Source organism: Tribolium madens, unplaced genomic scaffold (genome assembly GCF_015345945.1).
Source record: "Tribolium madens isolate multiple individuals breed KSU strain unplaced genomic scaffold, Tmad_KSU_1.1 Scaffold_1;HRSCAF=32;Tcas5.2_LG8, whole genome shotgun sequence".
NCBI lineage: Eukaryota > Metazoa > Arthropoda > Insecta > Coleoptera > Tenebrionidae > Tribolium > Tribolium madens.
Window position 1 is genome coordinate 9,600,768 of NW_025400984.1, and position 18,857 is coordinate 9,619,624.

Below are 18,857 nucleotides of genomic sequence, written 5' to 3' on the forward strand. Positions count from 1 at the left end.
TTCATTGTCAGTCGAAAAAGAATGGTTTGCAAGACAACTTATCATAAATTCTTTTATAGAAAAGACCGCTTTGTCGAGTAATACAAAGCAACATCTTACACGTTTTACAACAACCACTCTACATCATAAAAAGGGGGGAAGATAGGGGTAGGAAAACCGGTATTTACGTCAAGAGATGCTTGAAATAAAACAATTTTTTCGTTTGATTTATATTTATTTCAGTTTTCAGTCTCTAATAAATTTCTCAGTCTCTGTAGGGCAACAAGAGAGTCCTCGTCTTCTCCCCCCTTGAAAACACCACCAAATAATTACTAATATAGTAGTTGATCATGGAATTAACATCCTTGAAGGCTTTCTCGTCGTCCTTTTCCTCCCCCAACGCCACTCCCCCGTCCTCCCTCCTCCTGATATTCAAATGAAAAATTTTATGATCCTGCACGACCGACAGCGTCCCCAGATTTCGATTCTTCGACGGCCGAATGATAAAAGTGCCGTTTTGTTTGTTTGCGAGGAGACGTTCCGCCACATCGCGTCCTACCTCTTTGTAAAACGTCTCCGTGGCGTCGACGGCGGCGTCGCCGACGTCGCCGGTGCCCCGACACATGGCGAAGACGTCGAAGACGTGCCCCAGGGAGCGCTGGGCGAGGTTGACGACGACCGAAAACGACACTTTCAAACACCAACACATCGACGACTGCACTTGCTGCACTGACATGTGGAGCTGGTTTTTTGACTAATTTCGACGAGTGTTACGCTCATTTTTCCTGCGAGACATTTGATACGATGTGTATTGTGATTTTTTGTCGAGGGCATTCACGTCTTTATGGAGCGGAGATGATGGGACAGATGGGGATTATTTATCACCGAGGGGATTGCCGATAACGACGGCTTTGGTTTTGGACCAAAAAGGGCTGTTTTACGCGCTGTTTACCCCAAATTGGCGCACACACTTCGTTAAAATAATTACAATGAAAAAAATCCATTAAAATTTATCTCTGTAGTGCATTTTGAAGCCGTAGAGAGATGATCTTGGGCGTTTATTTTATTTGCAAAACTTTTTTGTGTTGTCATTTTTTAAAAAGGACTCATTTTTGTTTAAATAAAATAAATTACATAATAAAATACATTAATCTAGAATTATTCCAGTGTTAAACTTAGGCAACATTAGATTGGAGGTAGCTCAAATTGGTTCATTTTGGCCTAAAATTGGATTTTAAGCAATTATTTTTATAAAATACTTGATTTCTGTAGTAAAATCGACCAAAATTGAGTTAAAAGTCAAATCTCTCAAATTTCTTTATTTTGGAAGAAAACTGTTATTTAAGCATTATTTTCTTGAAAAAGTTTAGTTCATGTTGGCAAACTAATACTAATACAGCGTGCTCCAGGACTCGCGCAAAAACAATTATCCCTCATAGATATATGAAACTATTTAAAGTAAAATATGAAAACTTGAGAAAATAATTAAATTGAAAAACTCAACAAAAAAAAATAAACGCACTAAATAATATGACCTCAAGATTTTTTTCAACATTTTTTTTTATAATTTGCATAATTATGTTTCTCAACAGGGAACCGTTAGGGACACGGAATTTCGAACCGAATTTTTCTGTCAATACAAAAATTTGTGGTCTAAGCTATTCTTTATTATCACCATGACATATTTAAAAGTCTGAATGACGCGTAAATGTCAATCCCTCTCTGGTTATCATTAAAGAGAGGTTAATGAAATAAAATCCATTTTAGAGATGATATAGTAAAGTGACAGTCTTGTCCGAAATTCCGTGTTCTTAATTGTACCTGAGTTTGTGCGACACTTTTTGTACGGCTTGTATATACAAAAATAAAATTTATATATAAAATTATATATAAAATATATATAAAATTTTTTAAGCATTTTTTTCCATTTTCTTGGTATTTTTTTAGAAACACAATATTTATAGAAACAAATAAATTTAATTTTCGAGTAGAGCATTAAAATCATTATTCTAAAAACTTCTCTGAAGATGTTCCATCAAAATCGCGATTTACATAAATATTTACCTTCTTGAAAACTTATTTTTCTGTTGGAATAATTATTTAAAAGGTTTAGTTCAGGTAATAGATATTTTTATAATCCGCTTAAATTTTGCAGACAAATAAATATCATATTGGAGAGTCGGAAATATCATTACAGAGTATCGCCTAATGAGCCGCCAAATTTTCAAGAAAATTTGGAAAGAAGGTTTATATGTTTACAACAATTGTAAATTTATTTCTTTTTTTTCCAACGATTGCTTTCTTGTTGTTTTCTTGTGTTCTTCCTCGCTTTTGTGCTTACTCTCGTAGTAAAAATCTTAAAAAACAAGTTTCATATCATAAGACCAGTCTTCAGGAATGAATCCAAGTTTAAAACAATGTTTAAAGAATTAGTGCTTCAAAGTTTTATAAAACGTATTTTTTGTAATTCACCTTCTAATTTCAAATGATTTAGTCGCCTTTTGACTATTAAGAAATCGCGTTTTTTAATATGTCTATTAGAGAATTTAAAAAAATAATTCTAAAAAAATTATATGAACTGGGTTTAGTGAATTTATTGAAAAATTTTGTAAGAAAATGTTAAAATACAAAGCACGAAAAAAAGCGTGTACACAAGTAGAAAAGAAAGTAGAACTAGATTTTAGTTAAGGTTTGGTGGCAGAAGAAATTACAGAAATAAAAAAAATGAAAATTTACTAAAACTAAAAAAAGAAATTGAAGAAAATGAAGAGACCACAAGATGTCAGTCCTCAGAATGGTGGAAGGTCGAGAAAAAGCTCCAATTTTCTTTTTCAGGAAAACAACATCAACAACAAAAAAGTTGTATTTGTTATAAGGCAAATGGAAACACTTCCACGATATATGAACAAGAAAACAAACTCCTAGCTGTAGAAATGTTTGGAAATATTACGTCACGTATAATAATGCCAAGTTTGATTATTATTTCAGAAAAAAATCTTTTTTTGAGAGCTATTTCTGACAGGAAATTACCGAAAAATTTTGCTCTTATGGAATTAAATGTCCATCTACGGCAAAGAAAGGAGTTGTAAAAAAAAATTACATTTCTCGTAATACATGAAAAAAAAATTAAAAATAATTTTTTTTTAAAAATCACAGTTATGTACCAAGGTGTAGAAACAGATAATAAATGTTATTTTCACGTGTACATGGAAATAGAAGTGCATATCGAATTAAATTCTGATGATAAATCTTTTTGCAAAGCGAGGGCAGGATACAATAAAATTGATACTTGGGTATTTGAAGTTTCCAAACGCAACCTTAAATTCTGGTAGTTTGTTAATTATTTTTGCGATTATAAATTCACCAATTGAAAGATCTAATTTTCCTCCTTCATATGCACAAATACGATTTCAAAATAATGAAAAATAGTAGAGTTATTGTTTTTTGAATAGGAAAGTGCAAATTCAAAAAATCTCAAAAATGTCTAAATATTTTGAAAACGGTAAAACTTAGGTAGTTATACAGAAAACTAATAAAAATTGTTTCGAATTCACTTGAGTAATTCAAAAACGCAATAAAAAACATTTAAAATAACGAAGTTAATACCCACTTCCGGTGTAACCGGAAGTACCGCCATCTTAGATAAATATCATTGTTAAAACTCCTAATACTTCTAATGTGGGGTTTACCCAAAACAGCTTGTATACAGGCTGTTAAAAAAGATTGTAAAATATTTAAGGAGGTAATAGTAAATAATTTTGCAAATAAATGTTTCAAAAAACGACTTTTTTGTTTATTTTGGTCCATACTATTACCTCTTAAAATATTTTACAACCATTTTTTAACATCCTGTATAACTCGATCATTTGTAGGTTTAAGGAAAATCATTATTAAATTTGCTCCCAAATAACTCAAAAACGTGTCAATATTTTTCATTTCTGTAGTGTAAAATATCAGAAATGCCATTATGCCCATTATTCCAGTCGGTAATGACGATTCCATCAGTATTCCATTACCGACTATCTGAACCTTTACTCGAATATAATCCTCTAGCAAACGTAAAAAAACCCATTACTAATAGATGCATTCTCTCGTCCCAAAGCCGAATTTTATTATTTTATTAGTTCAGTAAGAATGTGTCTAGACGAAAACGCCGTGTGTTTCCAATCGTCCCGATTTACATTCAATCTCCAATCGTCGAAAAAAATTTATTCGACCCCCAAGGGCGTGTTTATGCACCCTTATGCCCTGTACAAATATTTTAATTAAAAGTTTACTTTAACAACCGTCGAGTGCTTAAGTCAACACTAGTATGGAACGTTAATTTGGGCCTAATTGAAAATTGAACTTGGAAACTTTCGGAATATTAGGATAACGTTAAAGCGCTGTCTACCTTATCCTCATTAGCAGAAGCGCCAGTTCGATTATGACTTCGCAAACACATTACAGACACATGACGACCGCAGATGAGACCCTTTCAAACGCATATTTGAATTTCGAACGGTAGGAGAAGAAATATTGAGAAAAAAAACGAAGATGGCGCTAATTTGAATTTAATTCGAGAGGGGGGCGGGAGTTGGCACGCCTGGAAACGAGTTATTAAGTTAAGACATGAGCCACTGTTGCCAACCGACTAATATACATCATTATTTAGATGGGAGGCGCCAATTTGCTACCTAATCTTAAAAAAATTATCAATTAAAAACTATATACTTGTAAAATTAACCGGAGAATAAGTTTTTGAGATATGACTTTTTTATAAAAAAAAATAAAATAAAAATGGCTCTGTACCCGCAACCATAAACCGGAGCGACTTCCGGTTTGCGCCATTAGATAGATAATTTTAAGTAAATTTTAACGGCTTTTGCTTTTTGGCCTAAGCGTTATAGTTTCGCAAAAGAACGCATTTAAACTTTCACAATTTTGAAAATTTTTACTTTTTGAACGACGATTACGCCCAAACTATTAGACCTAGAGCAAAAAGCTCAACACCATCGTAAATAGCGTAAGAAAATCTATCGATTGACATTAAAACCAAGTCAATATCGCAAAAAAATTTAAATTTTTAAACTCCGATTACGGCGAAGCTAAAGGAGATAGCAAAATGCTTGGCAAATTTGTAATCATCGCCTTAAAATCTTTCGGATAAAACAGGTTTAAATCGAATCTGACACATGTTCGAAAACACTAGTTTAAAACTAGTGTTAACAAATTTTTACTTTTTTTTATTTTGTAAATTGCGGCAAAACTGTATCTTAATGATATAATATTTTTACGTAAACCTATGTAAAATGCTCCGAGGAATCCATTGACGTCAAGAAAACTGCAAAATTCGTAATAGTTATAAAGTTATAGTCGAATTTGTATTTTTAAAATTTTTAATTTTATCAGAAATTTTCTCGATAACTATTTATTGTAGGACACTGATCTTTTATGTATATGATAGAAAATTAAATATAAGGAGTTATCTCCAATAATTCCGAAGTTATTAACAATAAACCGCTCCACGTACCGAAAATCGCTCAAAATTTTGACAAAAATTAAAAACTTAAAAATTGTCCATTTGCACTCTTGTGGGTTCAAAAGACTTAGAAAAGAACAAAAACGTTGTAAAAATGTGAAAAATAATTTTTTGAAAAATTTTGTGTAAGTGTTGAATATATTGAATAAAAACATTGAAGTTGTCGGCGTCGGTGGTGGCTCAGCGGCATAAGGTCCCGCTTTCCAGCAGGTAGGTCCCGAGTTCGAGCCCCGGTCAAGTCGGCAATTTTTCTCAAATTCAAAATCAAATATAATTCAAATAAATGTCAAAAGAGGGCGGGCGCATAAGAGCGCGATCTTTAAAACATGTGCACATGTTCTAATAAGTATAAGAGAGAAAGCGCACAATACTAACAAAAATAAGCACCGATAGATGGCGGGCGTATAAGAGCGCGAACTTTAAAACAAATATCTACAAAAGTGAAAATAGTGTATAAAAAATAGTATAAGTAAACAAAAGGTAAGTTAAGAGTAAAATAAATGAAAGGTAAGTTTTGCATTAAAAATTAAGGAATTTTTTTTATTAATTATTGTTATTATTACTAATAACACAAATGATTTACATAAGTAGGTATAAGTAAATAAAAGGTAAGTAGTATAAAGTATAATAAAGGAAAAGTAGCATGAAATGTATACAGGGTGTTAATAAAAGCAATATTTCAGGAGGTAGCACTACGGACCAAAACAAACAAAAAAAATCTTAATAAACATAGGTCCGCAAAGTAACAGAATATTTTTTAACACCTTAAGTGCGCATTTTTTTACATAGATAAACACCCCCTAAACTCTATCTTTTCTTGCGCCACTGGTCTTTAATTAATTTTGAGTAATAATAATAGAATTATTCTAAAACAATTTTCACAAACACGATAACTGTTTATCGTACAGCACTGATCTTTTTTGTATATGATAGAAAACTAATTTTTTGTCCAACAGTACACAATATAAGAAGTTATCTCCAATAAGTTGGCAAAAGACCGCTCCGGGTACCAAAAATTGACCAAAATCTCGATAAAAATTTAAAAAAATCAACTTTGATTAATCCATATAAGGTTTTTTTCATTTCTAGAGGTCTTAAGGACTCAAATAAATGCAGAAAACGACATTGGGTCTAGTTTCAAAAATTTTGAATTTTTTGAGTTTTTGAAGGTGAGCGGTAGTAAAATCGTAAAAATAATCTATTTTCTTCAAAAGACGCAGGTTTATATACTTAAAAAAATTACAAGCTTTTTACTGAAATTTAATAAAAAAGGACAAACCCGGCGATTTTTAGGTTTTATAATACATCCTTCCGTTTGAACTTTTAGAAAAAAAATAGAAATACAAAAATGAGGGTGTTTTTTCGATAAAATTTGATCGTCCTTGGCCTTCCCCAATTAATAACTTGGCAAGCTCGTAAATTGCAGAAAATTAGTGGCGGCAATGCTGAAGCGCGTTCATCAGCAGTAATGGTATTAAGACAGTTAAGAGTAAATGGGAGAGGCCTGAAAGTTGTAATGTCAGTGATTCATCGGTCAAGTTCTAAAAATCTCCCCAATCGGGAACGAGATAGGGGCTGGCAATATCGGCACATTTTCGAGCTTTTGTAATTCATCGGAGAGATTTTTTATAGCATTTCTGCGGACTCGAATTAGGAAATTATGTAGCAATTTGCTATTTTTGTAGTCACTAAAGAGAGTTCTCAATTGTTTTACGAAGTATAGCGTGCGTAAAACTCCTATTCCCACAAGAGTGGTTATTTTCATTTGATTATATCTGAGATCCGAGGATTGGAAATAAAAAAATCCAACTTAATTCTAATTGGTTTAGTTGTTCGCAATTTCGATACAGACAGTTGTACAACTAATAAAACTTAATTAAAAGCAATACAACGCGGCAACGGCAACTTCTTGGTAAAGTTATTTGTTCACTAACATTAATTAATTAAGACACCAACAAACGAAACGGCATAGTTAAGCAAACGTTCGGTTTATTAACTTGCTAATGGACCTACACCTACATAAACTTTAATTAAGCTTCCAAACTTATCACTTATTCAATTCTCGGGAAAAATCCCCTCTCGAAGCACTTAAAATAATTGCCAAGTTTTCACTTTTCCGGGAAAAATCACCGGTCAAGATGTCACTCCTCTGAATAATCACTTCAAATTTTTTTTTTATGTTTGCCATTTAATCAACTCGCTAACTGTACTTTTATAAATTTTAAAGGGCGAGGGTTGAATTAACACCGGCCAACATTACATGAATAATTATAACAATAATTAACATGGGTGCCACCTGAAAATGTTTGCACCTAGATTTAGTGACACTTTTATTTATAAATCAAATTATTGCGAAAGGATAAGCCAATCAATAAAAAGTTTCAAGTGAAAAAGTTTTTTTTAGAATCGGTGCTGGTTTCGTGCTCGCGAAAAGCGTACCAGAATGAAAATTTAAGGAGTTTATTGCTCTATCGATTGCTTTTCCTGAATTGTGGCAAATAGCAATCAACATGACCTTAAACCCCCTTTTTGCAACAAAAATCAATTTTTAAGTTGCAAATTTTTGTAATAAAAAATCAATTATATTTATTGTACTCGTTAATTAACTGAACTGAATTATTTGCCTCACTACGTTTGACAAAATAAACTAAAACTTTGATTTCCTAAAGATTTTCTGATTCTCTTTTGCGATATAAACTTTGTTTTTTGCTCTGTTTTATAAAAGTTCAATAAATAGTATATTATGTTGTAAACTTACTTTCACTCATAACATATTACGATTTCATCCGCAAACGTATTTAGCTCGGGAGTAACAACACTATAATTAGCAAGTAAATAAACAAAATAATCAGGACACTTTGCAAATAATGAAATGATAACAAGACGTAAAAACAGCATCAGAATTTGTGTTACTCCATACCTAAAAGGTAACACTTTTACTTGTGACATTTAGTAATAAAAGTGGTCACATTTGTGACGTCTGCAAATAAAATAATTTTCAAGCTGATTATAACACTAATTATTTTTACCCCAAAAAAACAAGTTCTGGTAAATAAATAAACACAAGTGCTTTTGTGTTTTGCTTTTTATTTTATAACTCAAACAAACAGTTTACTTGTTTTATTTTATTTCAAGCACTTAAATAAATAAATGAAAATGGTAAATTCAAAAAACAGCACAAAAATATTTTGTTAACTGTGTTTTAAAACAAGTCAATGATTTTTATAATTGTTGGTAGCAATGTTTTAACACCAACCTCGCAAACATGATGACGGTAGATGTTTAAAACAAGTTTTGTTACTAAATCAATTCATGATACAACTAAATAGTAACATAATTAATCACTTTAGTGCAAAATAACAAACACTTTCGGTTTATTTTGGTTTAAAATAAAAACATTCAGTCAAAAAATAATATATTTTTATTTCGGGGTGAATAAAATTGTCTTTTTTACAGTCAATATTAGCCGAGTCGCGAAAGCTAAATATTAAACATCTCCGGCGTGAATTTTTTCATTAAATCAACGCGAAAAATCTCAAATTAAATGAAATAATTTTTGTGTGATTCCCCGCTCATGGCATCCTCAGTCGTCACTCACCTCGGGCAAGAAATGGTGGTTTTGTGCAAATGTCAGTGTTACCACACCACCGAAATCACTGCACTCAAGGTCATGATCACGTGTCCGTCACGTGTACACCAATTAAGCGCTTTTGCTCGTTCCGGTTCGATCAGTGGCGATCGTGTGCATGCCCGACACGAATCCGGGTCCAAGTCGACGTTCCCGGAGCGAATTCCGGATTTGACTGCGGCTCCGGGTTGTCGAAAGGCTGCCAGGAACCGCCCGCTTGCGCAACACCATCGATTTTGCTGGACCAACCTGGCCTACTAGATGTATTATACATGACCCACTCGATGCGAACTGAAGACTTATCTGACAAACTTCCGAAAATTACCAACGGAAATTATGAGACTAAAAGAGTTTTAAAACGAAAACTAACCCCAAAAACTTTTCACCCGGCGCATCCACCACTTTAACAATAATACAAGAAATAAATAAATAAATAAATATTGTGTCAATAATTGAAACATCACAATTTTTAATGTCTTTCAGTATATTATTTGCACGTTTAATCAATTTAAAATCTTATTAAAAGTAATGCATGCAGTGAAACTTTTATTAAAACAGTTGAGTGTAAAAAGCATTTGATAACAAAACTGTTTACCTAAATGAAATTTAAAGCAAAACACAAAACATTTCATTTATATTTGCGCAGTTTTAATAACATTAAACTGTGTGTTTGTTTTGAAGCAATTTTGAGATAATTAATCCAAAATGGGGAAAAATAAATAATATTTTAATCGAGCTTTATTTTACGCGCCAAGGGAAACACCTGAAAAAGAAGCTAGATGGAGCCACTTTTGGCGGTAAATTCAAATGCGAATAAATCCAAGTGTGCAATATTTTATCAATTGTCTCCAGATAATTAATCCAAAATGGGGAAAAATACACAAAATTTTTAATCGAGCACCAATTTGCGCTCCAGTGAAATAACTCAGGGGAAACACCCTAAAAAGAGGCTAGATGGAGCCACTTTGGCGGTAAATTCAAATGCGAATAAATCCAAGCGTGCAATATTTTACTTTGTCCCAATTGTCTCGGAACGTTTTAAAGTCGGCGTTTTCTTTTTACGGCATAAACCGTCTGTCTAGAAAATTAAGAAATACCTCGGTGAACTAATTCGCGTAAAGTCGTGCGGAAAGCTTTTCGTTCTCTTGTATAATGTGTTCTCGGACAGGCGATAAAATTTTATCGTCGTCCAGCAATATTTCCTATGTGTGATCCTATGTAGTAGCTCTGACGCGACACCTTTTTTATCATCTCGAAAACCCGTCCACATCCTCGATAACCAATACAAGAGAAACGTGCCACTGGAAACCCAGTCCTTAGGAAAATGGATGAGTAGTCAAGAACATCCAAGTCCCATCTTAACACCAGCTCGATTTTATACCTGGAGAATTTTACGAGCGCTCGCGTGTAAACAAGGAGATTGAAGAATACGCAAAAAATTAAATTACGAAGTTTAGACGATTAGAATAGCTGCTGTTTATTGGGCCGGAGTAACAATTTAGGGACCGAAACCCGGTAATTGCTTTTAATTCAAGCGGAAAACGGCACAAGAAGTGCGAGATATTTAATTAAATCAAGCATTTTAAATTTCGCGCCAACAACATCCGCCAGGTGGCGGAATTATTTAACTTCAAATTTAAATTCTCCAATGATATAATAACAAAAACTATTGTTTATTATACCAAAAATACAAAAATTGCAATTTTGACAAAAGAGGCGCTTTTTCTTTATTTTACTTACTTACTATTTTTTTACACACTAATTTACTGCTACTAGTCCAGTACTCTGAAATACATTCATGGTTACATAACTCTATCATAATTACATAATTCTAATTTTGCAATTAATAATAGTTATTATTTTCATTAAAACACTCTAGTTATTTATATAAGGGCTTGATTAATTCAATTAAATTTCTCTTGGGCCAAAAACCGGTTTCTTGAAACATAATGGCGTCCGGCGTCTGTCAGTTTTAACCTCAAATTTTTTGTCGGCTTATTTACATAATTTTTTTGCTTTAAAAATGGTAAAAGAGTCAAGTAGTTTGAAAAAGAAGCGCAAAAGTGGCACTAGTGCCGATAATGAGGCCGAAATTGACATTTATAAGGTAATTAACCCCAATTTGGGGAATCACAGTTATTGGTGTTTTTTTTGCAGAAATCGGTCGAATTTGAGGAGAAAGAGGCCTTAAATCGGCCTAACGATACTGACGCTCAAATTTACTTCACAACTTGTAAAGAAATTCGGCAATTATTTGGCGAAATAAGTGAATTAAAAATGAAGAGTGGGTCAGACGTAATTGGGTAATTTTTGTTGTTTCGTGTAATTTTTTGGGTGATTTTTAGGTAAGGCCTAAAATAATAGAAAAAACCACCGAAGTGTGTTTATTATTGGTACTTTTGAAAAAACTGAACCGTATGGAAAAAGTCAGATTGGTATTTCCTAAAGAGGAATTGGCGGCGGAGAAACAAAAAGTGGACAGTATTAATTTACAATATCAGAATTTGTTGTACGAGGCCAACCACTTAATGTCGGAATACCGCAAATGCTTCCAATTCAAGTAACCAAAATTTCAGTTTTGTGAAAATCACCCAAAATCGGTTTTAGGTCGAAAGACGAGCACATTGAGCTGGTCCCCGTTGAGGAATTCTTCGCCGAAGCCCCGGAAAACTTGACGAAAAAATTCACTAAAGTTGGTATCACTTCGTGGTAATTTTCTCCGTAAAATTAAAGATTTTAGTTTGACGAAAATGACGAATTGGTGAAACACGAACTGCGCCTCGCGCGTCTCGAATGGGAGCTCCAACAGCGCATCCACTTGGCCGACATGTGCAAGAAACTCGAAGAAGAGAAGAAGAAACTAGAGGCTGATATCGGCGAACGCCGCAATAAATTGGACAAATTGGGGCCTCTTCTGTCTTCAGTCATGGAGGCCACTAAACCGGTCCAGGAGCACTTGGGGCTGCACATTGATAAAATCCAAGCTGAACACAAACTTGCCTCGCTTTTACCCAACCCCCTGTACCTGTTTTATGCCAATATTGACGCCTACAGACAGGTGAATGACTCGAGGATGAGTGTCGAAATCGTGGGGGACCAAGAGGAGGCGAGCCAATGGAAGGAATTGGAGTTGGCTGAGGACGATGATGAGGAGGACGAAGACAACGAAGCGGAAATAGAGACACAAGAAGTGGAGGAAATCGTCGAGACGAAGAAACGCCGTCACCGGAAGTCCGTCCATATTGACCCACTTGAGGAAAAAAAACGGAAGTTGTTACAAGTACACCCCCTTTCAGTCCAAGTCACCGTCACGACCAAAGACGGCCCCTCAATCAAAATCCGACTCAGCTATTACCCAAAGTTAGAAATCGTCACTGTATCATCAAGTGTCGACATTCCTAGCAACATTACAGGTTCCTGTAGTAGCAAAAACCCCGATTGTCACCCCTAACTGTCTTTTTTTCCAGGAAATGCCGCTCGTGAGGTTTTATCAAACGAAAGTGTCCTTGTCGAGCTCGTCGGGGGCGATTTCGGGCTCGACAGCCCCAATCCTTGTACCCCTTACCAGTTGAAAAAAGTGGGTTTGGGGTCATTCCAAAGTCTCGTCCCTGACCTAGGTTATGTCTACACTTGGGCGCAAAAAATGTGCGGAATTGATTTTTTGAATAAAATGACCGGTTCGGATCATTTAAGCCAAACTAATGTCGAGTCGGTTATGAAAACCATCAAAAAACGCCTCAAATCGCGGTATGCCTTGGCGAAACAGTTGGAGGAGTTGGAGCGGAGTGTGATTCCTGTTTTACCGGCTAGTGTGGATTTGCCACGGACCACGATTTCGAGTCTTACGAAGTGGTCCTCAGGGACTTATCAGGGTTTTTGTGAGGCTCAATTCACGGAAGGTTTATTAGAAGCAGAGTTAATTTCGCCGAACGATATTTTTTATAAAGCGACGATAACGCGAGATAATGGTAAGTTATACGGGTCATGTGACTGGATTAAATATTTTTTTTAGCTAATTTGCAAGCTTTTGTTGTTATTAAAAACGACTATCCTTCAATCCCACCGATTTTTTCACTTTGTTTAAATTATAATGGGACTAGGCATTCGCAAAACGACGATAATATTCGGGTTTGTTGGTGACTTTACTATTGTTGGATTGGTATTAGTGTCATTTTTACAGGACATGGAACGGTCGATTAATGTTGATTGGAATCATGAATTCTCGAACGCAAATTGGCTTTTGTCGGCACAAATCATGTCATTGTGTGTCGGACTCGACATTTATTTGGAAACGGAGGATCCTGGGACGTTTCAACAGAACACCATGTATATCAAATCGACTTGGTGAGGATTTTTAATTTGTGATTTTTGGAGTTATTTAGACTTTTTCAGCGCTAGGAATAGGAGAAAGCCGTTTAAGTTCAGGAATATTGGGGTTGGAGTCTACACGCAATAAATTCTGTATTGAGTTTTGACAAATAAATGAGTTTTTGAAGCCTGTTGTGTTTTAGTCAAGTTGGTCACACTTTTTACTGAAATTTTCACATTATTTGGGTCAGATAATTAAAAACACCTTTTCCTTATAACACGAAACTTTAATCACACTTTTTGTTCAATTTATATGGGATGGGGGCACTTAAGTTCTTAAAAAAAATCATTTCAAATTTAGGGTTGCCACTTTAGGATCTGGTTTGACCCGGAGATTTTTATTAGTTTATAATGCAACTTAAAAAACAAACACTCTAAAACACAAAGTAATACACTTTTTAATATATAGGAACATTGTATTTTAACAAATTTTAAACAATAACAAAGATAAAAATAACACAAAGTAACGCTTCTTTTTAAATGGTAAAATAGAAAAACAAAAAAAAATTAATAAAAAATAGTCAACATTGGAAATAACAATAAAAAAACCAAATAACAGAAACGTATTACTATGTGATTATTTGAATTTATAATTAGAGTAGGCAGTTTTATTTCTCTGTGATTCATAAAAAATTGAGGAAAAAAAGGCGTGTCTTGTGGCGCAACTTTTAATAGGCGAAAATATGTTAGTTGGTGGAAAATTTAAAATACCTATCTGAATTTTTTCGTTTAATCTGGAGAAATAAAAATTTAACCCGGAGCTCGAAAACTCTGTGTCAAACTCGGAAACTCCGGGTCAAACCCGGAGAGGTGGCAACCCTATTCAAATTCCACCCTAGAAACGGCCAATAACTTGAAAATTAGTAAAATTAGTATTTTAACTTAGAAATAGTGTTTTTACGCCTAAAAAAGTTGAAAACAAAGTTAAAAATTGTGGCATCACTTCGGTTGGCAACGCGTTTTCCCCCAAAACGAAGCCTTGAATTTTATTTGAAAATAATATTATGAATACTACTCGTGAACGTTATGATTATTACCGTTTCGATTACTACTTATTGCTTCAATTTCTTGATTACTCGCATTTTTTTTAACTTATTTGTGTGTAATTAATGTTTTTTATGTAAAGTTGGCGACACCTACAAAAAAGCGCGCGTTAGATAACCTCAATTTCTGGCATAACCTCACAGTTTTTGTTTGGTTTTTTTTGCGAAAATGCCTGAAAATACCGAAAGACTGTCGTTAGAATACGAGAATTTGTCTCGGAAATGGACTCAGTTGGTCCCCGACTTTAGTAAACAATACTGTAATATTTATTTGGCAAGGTTAAAAGAAATGACTCCGTTACTGGAGGCCAACATTGTGAAAAAATGGGGTACAGAGTACCCCATTTGTAAATTACACAAATTATCGGAAGAGAACCACGGGAAATGTGTTGTAATTGGGACGTTATTCAAGAATCAGAAATTGAAACCATCGATTTTGAAACAATTAGCTGAGGAGGACCAAATGGTGCCCCAACCCATAGTGACTCATTTTACGGACAAGTCTGACGAGCTTTTTATCGAGGATGAGTTACAGAGATATCTGATTATAAGTACGTAACCAGTTTTTAGATTGTTTATTATGAGAAAAAAATTTAGGTTGCATTCCTTGTGATTATTTGGTGACGGGAATTTCCTGTGCCCTTTTGGGGACGGCCGACGACAAGGGCCGCTTCATCGTCGAAGACTACACTTTCGCCGACTTCCGGCCCCAAATCCCGCGCCCCCTTGTCCCAGATTCAGCTTTTGTGATCTTCCTGAGCGGTCTGGACCTGATAAACAGCCCCAAATGCGATTTAAACCTCCAACTTCTCACTTTCTGGCTTTCGGGTCTCTGCGACGTGGCCCCCTTTTCCGCCTCCAAAATAACTCGTGTCATTATCGCCGGTAATTCCATTCGTAACACCTCGGAACAAGTCAAACCTTCAATCTCACTGCTGTCTCGGCGCCCCGAATCCTCCGAAGCCGTCGACGCGGTTAAAATCCTCGACAAATTTTTATTCCAATTGGGTCAAGTCATCGACGTCGATGTGATGCCGGGGGAGAACGACCCCTCCAATCGCATCCTCCCCCAAAAACCCATGCATTATTGCATGTTCCCCCAGTCGGCGGTTTACAAGTCGGTAAATCAGGTCTCTAACCCGTATTTTTGCTCACTTGGGGGTGTGAGAGTTTTGGGGACGTCGGGACAGCCGGTGAGGGATGTAATGCGGTATTGTGAGATTACGGATCCTTTGGAGGTTTTGGAGGATTGTTTGAAGTGGGGGCATTTAGCCCCCACGGCTCCTGATACTTTGGGGTGTTTTCCGTTTTATGATTGCGATCCGTTTATTATGGAGGAGTGTCCGCATGTGTTTTTTGCGGGGAATCAGGAAGAGTTTGGAGTGAGGGAGTGTACAGGTGACTGTTTTATCGGCTTGGAGAAAAATAGGAGTTTGATTTGTTTTTTTTTAGGGCCTGATGGACAGAAGGTTACCTTGATTAGTGTGCCAGAGTTTAGTAAGAGTTTGCAGGGTTGCATTTTGAATTTGAAGACGATGGAGTGTAATTCGATAAGTTTTCAAACATTGTAGATTTTTTTAATAAATGTTTTGTGTATTTATAAATCAAAATAAAGGCAATTATTTTTTTTAATTTGTTTTCTTTCTTGTCTCCTAATAAATTACATAAAACTTTTAAGATTACGTGAAAAAAGGTGAAAGTACAATTCGTGAAAACATTTATTTATTAAGTTAAGCAAAAGCACAATATAAAATAAATTTAAGCGGATTATTTTATTTTGTACAACTAAAGAATCATCAAAATTCTTAAGCTCCAAATTACCAATATTATTGCTTTCGTCTTCAGCTTAATAAACATCAGATTATTTATCATCTTTCTCATTTTTATCATTGCTACTGTTTTCATTGAGTGTGTTACGTTTATTTGTATTGTCATATTTGTCATCGCTATTTTCTTGATTGTCTTTGTTTCCTTCATTAATTCCATCTTTACTTTTATGACTATTTTTATTATCTTTATTATTAGTAGTGTCGTTATTTTCATCATTGTCATTTTCATTTTGATTAGCTTTTTTAAACTCGTTATTGTCATCTTTATCATCGTCATTTTTGTTTTCGTTATTTGTATTGGTTTCAGGATTGTTATTCGCTTTATTTTTGTCATCTTCTTGATATTCGTCTTCTTCATAACGATTTTCCTCATTGTCTGTGTCTTCTTCATCGGTATCATTACTCTCTTGATCCTTATCTTCTTGATAGTCATAGTCTTCGCTATCTGTATCCTCTTCATCATTATCTTTTTGATCCTCTTCTTCTTCATAGTCATATTCTTCATTATCTGTATCTTCTTCATTTTCTTCGTTATCCTCTTGATCTTCATTTTCTTCATCGTTGTCGTTGTACTCTTGATATTCATCTTTTCCATTATCTGTTTCTTCTTCATTTTCTTCGTTGTCTTCCTGATCTTCATCATTTTCGTTGTCGGTTTTTTTTTCATTTTCTTCGTTATCCTCTTGATCTTCATCTTTTCCATTGTCTGTTTCTTTTTCATTTTCTTTGTTGTCTTCCTGATTTTTATGATTTCCATTGTCTGTTTCTTCTTCATTTTCTTTGTTGTTTTCCTGGTCTTCATCATATCCGTTGTCTGTTTCTTCTTCATGTTTATCTTTATCCTCTTGGTCTTCATTTTCTTCATCGTTGTCGTTTTCCTTTTGATCTTCATATTTTTCTTTGTCTGTTTCTTCTTCATTTTCTTCGTTGTTTTGTTGATCTTTATCATTTCCATTGCCTGTTTCTTTCTCATTTTCTTTGTTATTTTCTTGATCTTTTTTATTGTCATCTTCTTCATCGTCTATGTCTTCTTCATTTTCTTCATTGTTATCCTCTTGGTCTTCATTTTTTCCACTGTTTATTACTTCTTCATTTTCTTCCTTTTCCACTTGATCTTTATCTTTTTTATCGTCATTTTCTTCATCATTGTCGTTATCCTCTTGATCTTCGTCTTTTCCATTGTCTGTTTCTCCTTTCTTTTCTTCGTTGTCTTCCTGATCTTTATCATTTCTATTGTCTGTTTCTTCTTCATTTTCTTCGTTATTCTCTTGACTCTCATTTCTTTTATCGTCGTTTTTTTCATTGTCTATGTTTTCTTTATTTTCATCATTATCGTTATCTTCTTGATCCGCATCTTCTTCATTTTCTTCGTTGTCTACCTGATCTTTATCATTTTTATTGTCTGTTTCTTCCTCATTTTTTTTGTTACTCTTTTGATCTCTTTTATCATCATTTTTTCCATTGTCTGTTTCTTCCTCATTTTCTTCGTTATCCTCTTGATCTTCATTTTCTTCATCGTTGTCGTTGTCCTCTTGATCTTCATCTTTCGCATTGTCGGTTTCTTCTTCATTTTCTTCGTTGTCTTCCTGATCTTCATCATTTTCATTGTCTGTTTCTTCCTCATTTTCTTCGTTGTCTTCCTGATCTTCATCATTTTCATTGTCTGTTTCTTCCTCATTTTCTTCGTTGTCTTCCTGATCTTCATCATATTCATTGTCTGCTTCTTCTTCGTTTTCTTCGTTGTTTTCCTGGTCTTCATTATTTCCATTGTCTGTTTCTTTCTCATTTTTTTCTTTATTCTCTTGATTTTCATTTTCTTTATCGTTGTCGTTATCCTCTTGATCTTCATCCTTCCCATTGTCTGTTTCTTCTTCGTTGTCTTCCTGATCTTCATCATATTCATTGTCTGCTTCTTCTTCGTTTTCTTCGTTGTCTTCCTGATCTTCATCATATTCATTTTCTGTTTCTTCTTCATTTTCTTCGTTGTCTTCCTGGTCTTCATTATTTCCATTGTCTGCTTCTTCCTCATTTTTTTCTTTATTCTCTTGATTTTCATTTTCTTCATCGTTGTCGTTATCTTCTTGATCTTCATTTTTCCCATTGTCTGTTTCTTCTTCATTTTCTTCGTTGTCTTCCTGATCTTCATCATTTCCATTGTCTGTTTCTTTTTCATTTTCTTCGTTGTCTTCCTGATCTTCATCATGTTCTTTGTCTGTTTCTTCTTCATTTTCTTCGTTGTCTTCCTCGGCCTCATTATTTCCATTGTCTGTTTCTTCCTCATTTTCTTGGTTATTCTCTTGGTCTTCATTTTCTTCATCGTTGTCGTTATCCTCTTGATCTTCATCTTTCCCATTGTCTGTTTCTTCTTCATTTTCTACGTTGTTTTCCTGATCATCATCATTTCCATTGTCTGTTTCTTCTTCATTTTCTTCGTTGTCTTCCTGATCTTCATCATATTCATTGTCTGTTTCTTCTTCATTTTCTTCGTT

The 18,857-nt window shown here is 34.4% G+C and overlaps 5 protein-coding genes across 7 annotated transcripts in view; 2 read left to right on the plus strand and 3 right to left on the minus strand.

Moving 5' to 3' along the window:
* LOC123004122 overlaps positions 1 to 9,160 on the minus strand; it is a 127,566-nt gene extending 118,406 nt beyond the window's left edge. For both annotated transcript variants that reach the window (XR_006412671.1, XM_044397237.1), the window contains exon 1: positions 9,099 to 9,160. The gene's annotated coding sequence lies outside the window, so the exon portion shown is untranslated. The remainder of the gene's footprint in view (positions 1 to 9,098) is intronic.
* LOC123004134 lies at positions 245 to 712 on the minus strand. The gene has a single exon (XM_044397250.1). The coding sequence runs from the start codon at positions 686 to 688 to the stop codon at positions 245 to 247; it is 444 nt and encodes a 147-aa protein (XP_044253185.1). The 5' UTR covers positions 689 to 712.
* Positions 9,161 to 11,092: 1,932 nt separating the features above from the next.
* Positions 11,093 to 13,645, plus strand: LOC123004123 (THO complex subunit 5 homolog). Of its 2 annotated transcripts, none has more exons than XM_044397238.1 (9): positions 11,093 to 11,235; positions 11,286 to 11,423; positions 11,474 to 11,688; positions 11,736 to 11,820; positions 11,869 to 12,541; positions 12,596 to 13,096; positions 13,141 to 13,256; positions 13,309 to 13,472; positions 13,521 to 13,645. In XM_044397238.1, exons 1-9 carry the CDS (start codon positions 11,152 to 11,154, stop codon positions 13,582 to 13,584), a joined length of 2,040 nt encoding a protein of 679 aa, XP_044253173.1. In that variant the 5' UTR covers positions 11,093 to 11,151; the 3' UTR covers positions 13,585 to 13,645. The 2 variants fall into 2 exon arrangements, with proteins under 2 accessions (XP_044253173.1, XP_044253174.1); XM_044397239.1 differs by having other exon boundaries at positions 13,527 to 13,599.
* Positions 13,646 to 14,551: 906 nt separating this feature from the next.
* LOC123004125 (DNA polymerase delta subunit 2) lies at positions 14,552 to 16,166 on the plus strand. The gene is made up of 3 exons (XM_044397241.1): positions 14,552 to 15,090; positions 15,137 to 15,937; positions 15,992 to 16,166. Exons 1-3 carry the CDS (start codon positions 14,709 to 14,711, stop codon positions 16,108 to 16,110), a joined length of 1,302 nt encoding a protein of 433 aa, XP_044253176.1. The 5' UTR covers positions 14,552 to 14,708; the 3' UTR covers positions 16,111 to 16,166.
* A 78-nt stretch (positions 16,167 to 16,244) lies between these two features.
* LOC123004121 (uncharacterized protein DDB_G0290685-like) overlaps positions 16,245 to 18,857 on the minus strand; it is a 5,421-nt gene continuing 2,808 nt past the window's right edge. Inside the window, exon 5 of the mRNA XM_044397236.1 lies at positions 16,245 to 18,739. Within this exon, the coding sequence (XP_044253171.1) occupies positions 16,401 to 18,739 (2,339 nt within the window). The 3' untranslated portion in view covers positions 16,245 to 16,400. The remainder of the gene's footprint in view (positions 18,740 to 18,857) is intronic.

Excerpts from the sequence above, each read along its gene's own strand:
- LOC123004134 (XM_044397250.1), bottom strand. The coding sequence starts at position 688 with ATGTGTTGGTGTTTGAAAGTGTCGTTTTCGGTCGTCGTCAACCTCGCC.
- LOC123004125 (XM_044397241.1), top strand. The coding sequence starts at position 14,709 with ATGCCTGAAAATACCGAAAGACTGTCGTTAGAATACGAGAATTTGTCT. Across the intron at positions 15,091-15,136 it reads ACAGAGATATCTGATTATAA|GTTGCATTCCTTGTGATTAT; the intron begins GTACGTAACCAG and ends AAAAAAATTTAG. Across the intron at positions 15,938-15,991 it reads TGGAGTGAGGGAGTGTACAG|GGCCTGATGGACAGAAGGTT; the intron begins GTGACTGTTTTA and ends GTTTTTTTTTAG.
- LOC123004123 (XM_044397238.1), top strand. The coding sequence starts at position 11,152 with ATGGTAAAAGAGTCAAGTAGTTTGAAAAAGAAGCGCAAAAGTGGCACT. Across the intron at positions 11,236-11,285 it reads CCGAAATTGACATTTATAAG|AAATCGGTCGAATTTGAGGA; the intron begins GTAATTAACCCC and ends TTTTTTTTGCAG. Across the intron at positions 11,689-11,735 it reads CGCAAATGCTTCCAATTCAA|GTCGAAAGACGAGCACATTG; the intron begins GTAACCAAAATT and ends AATCGGTTTTAG.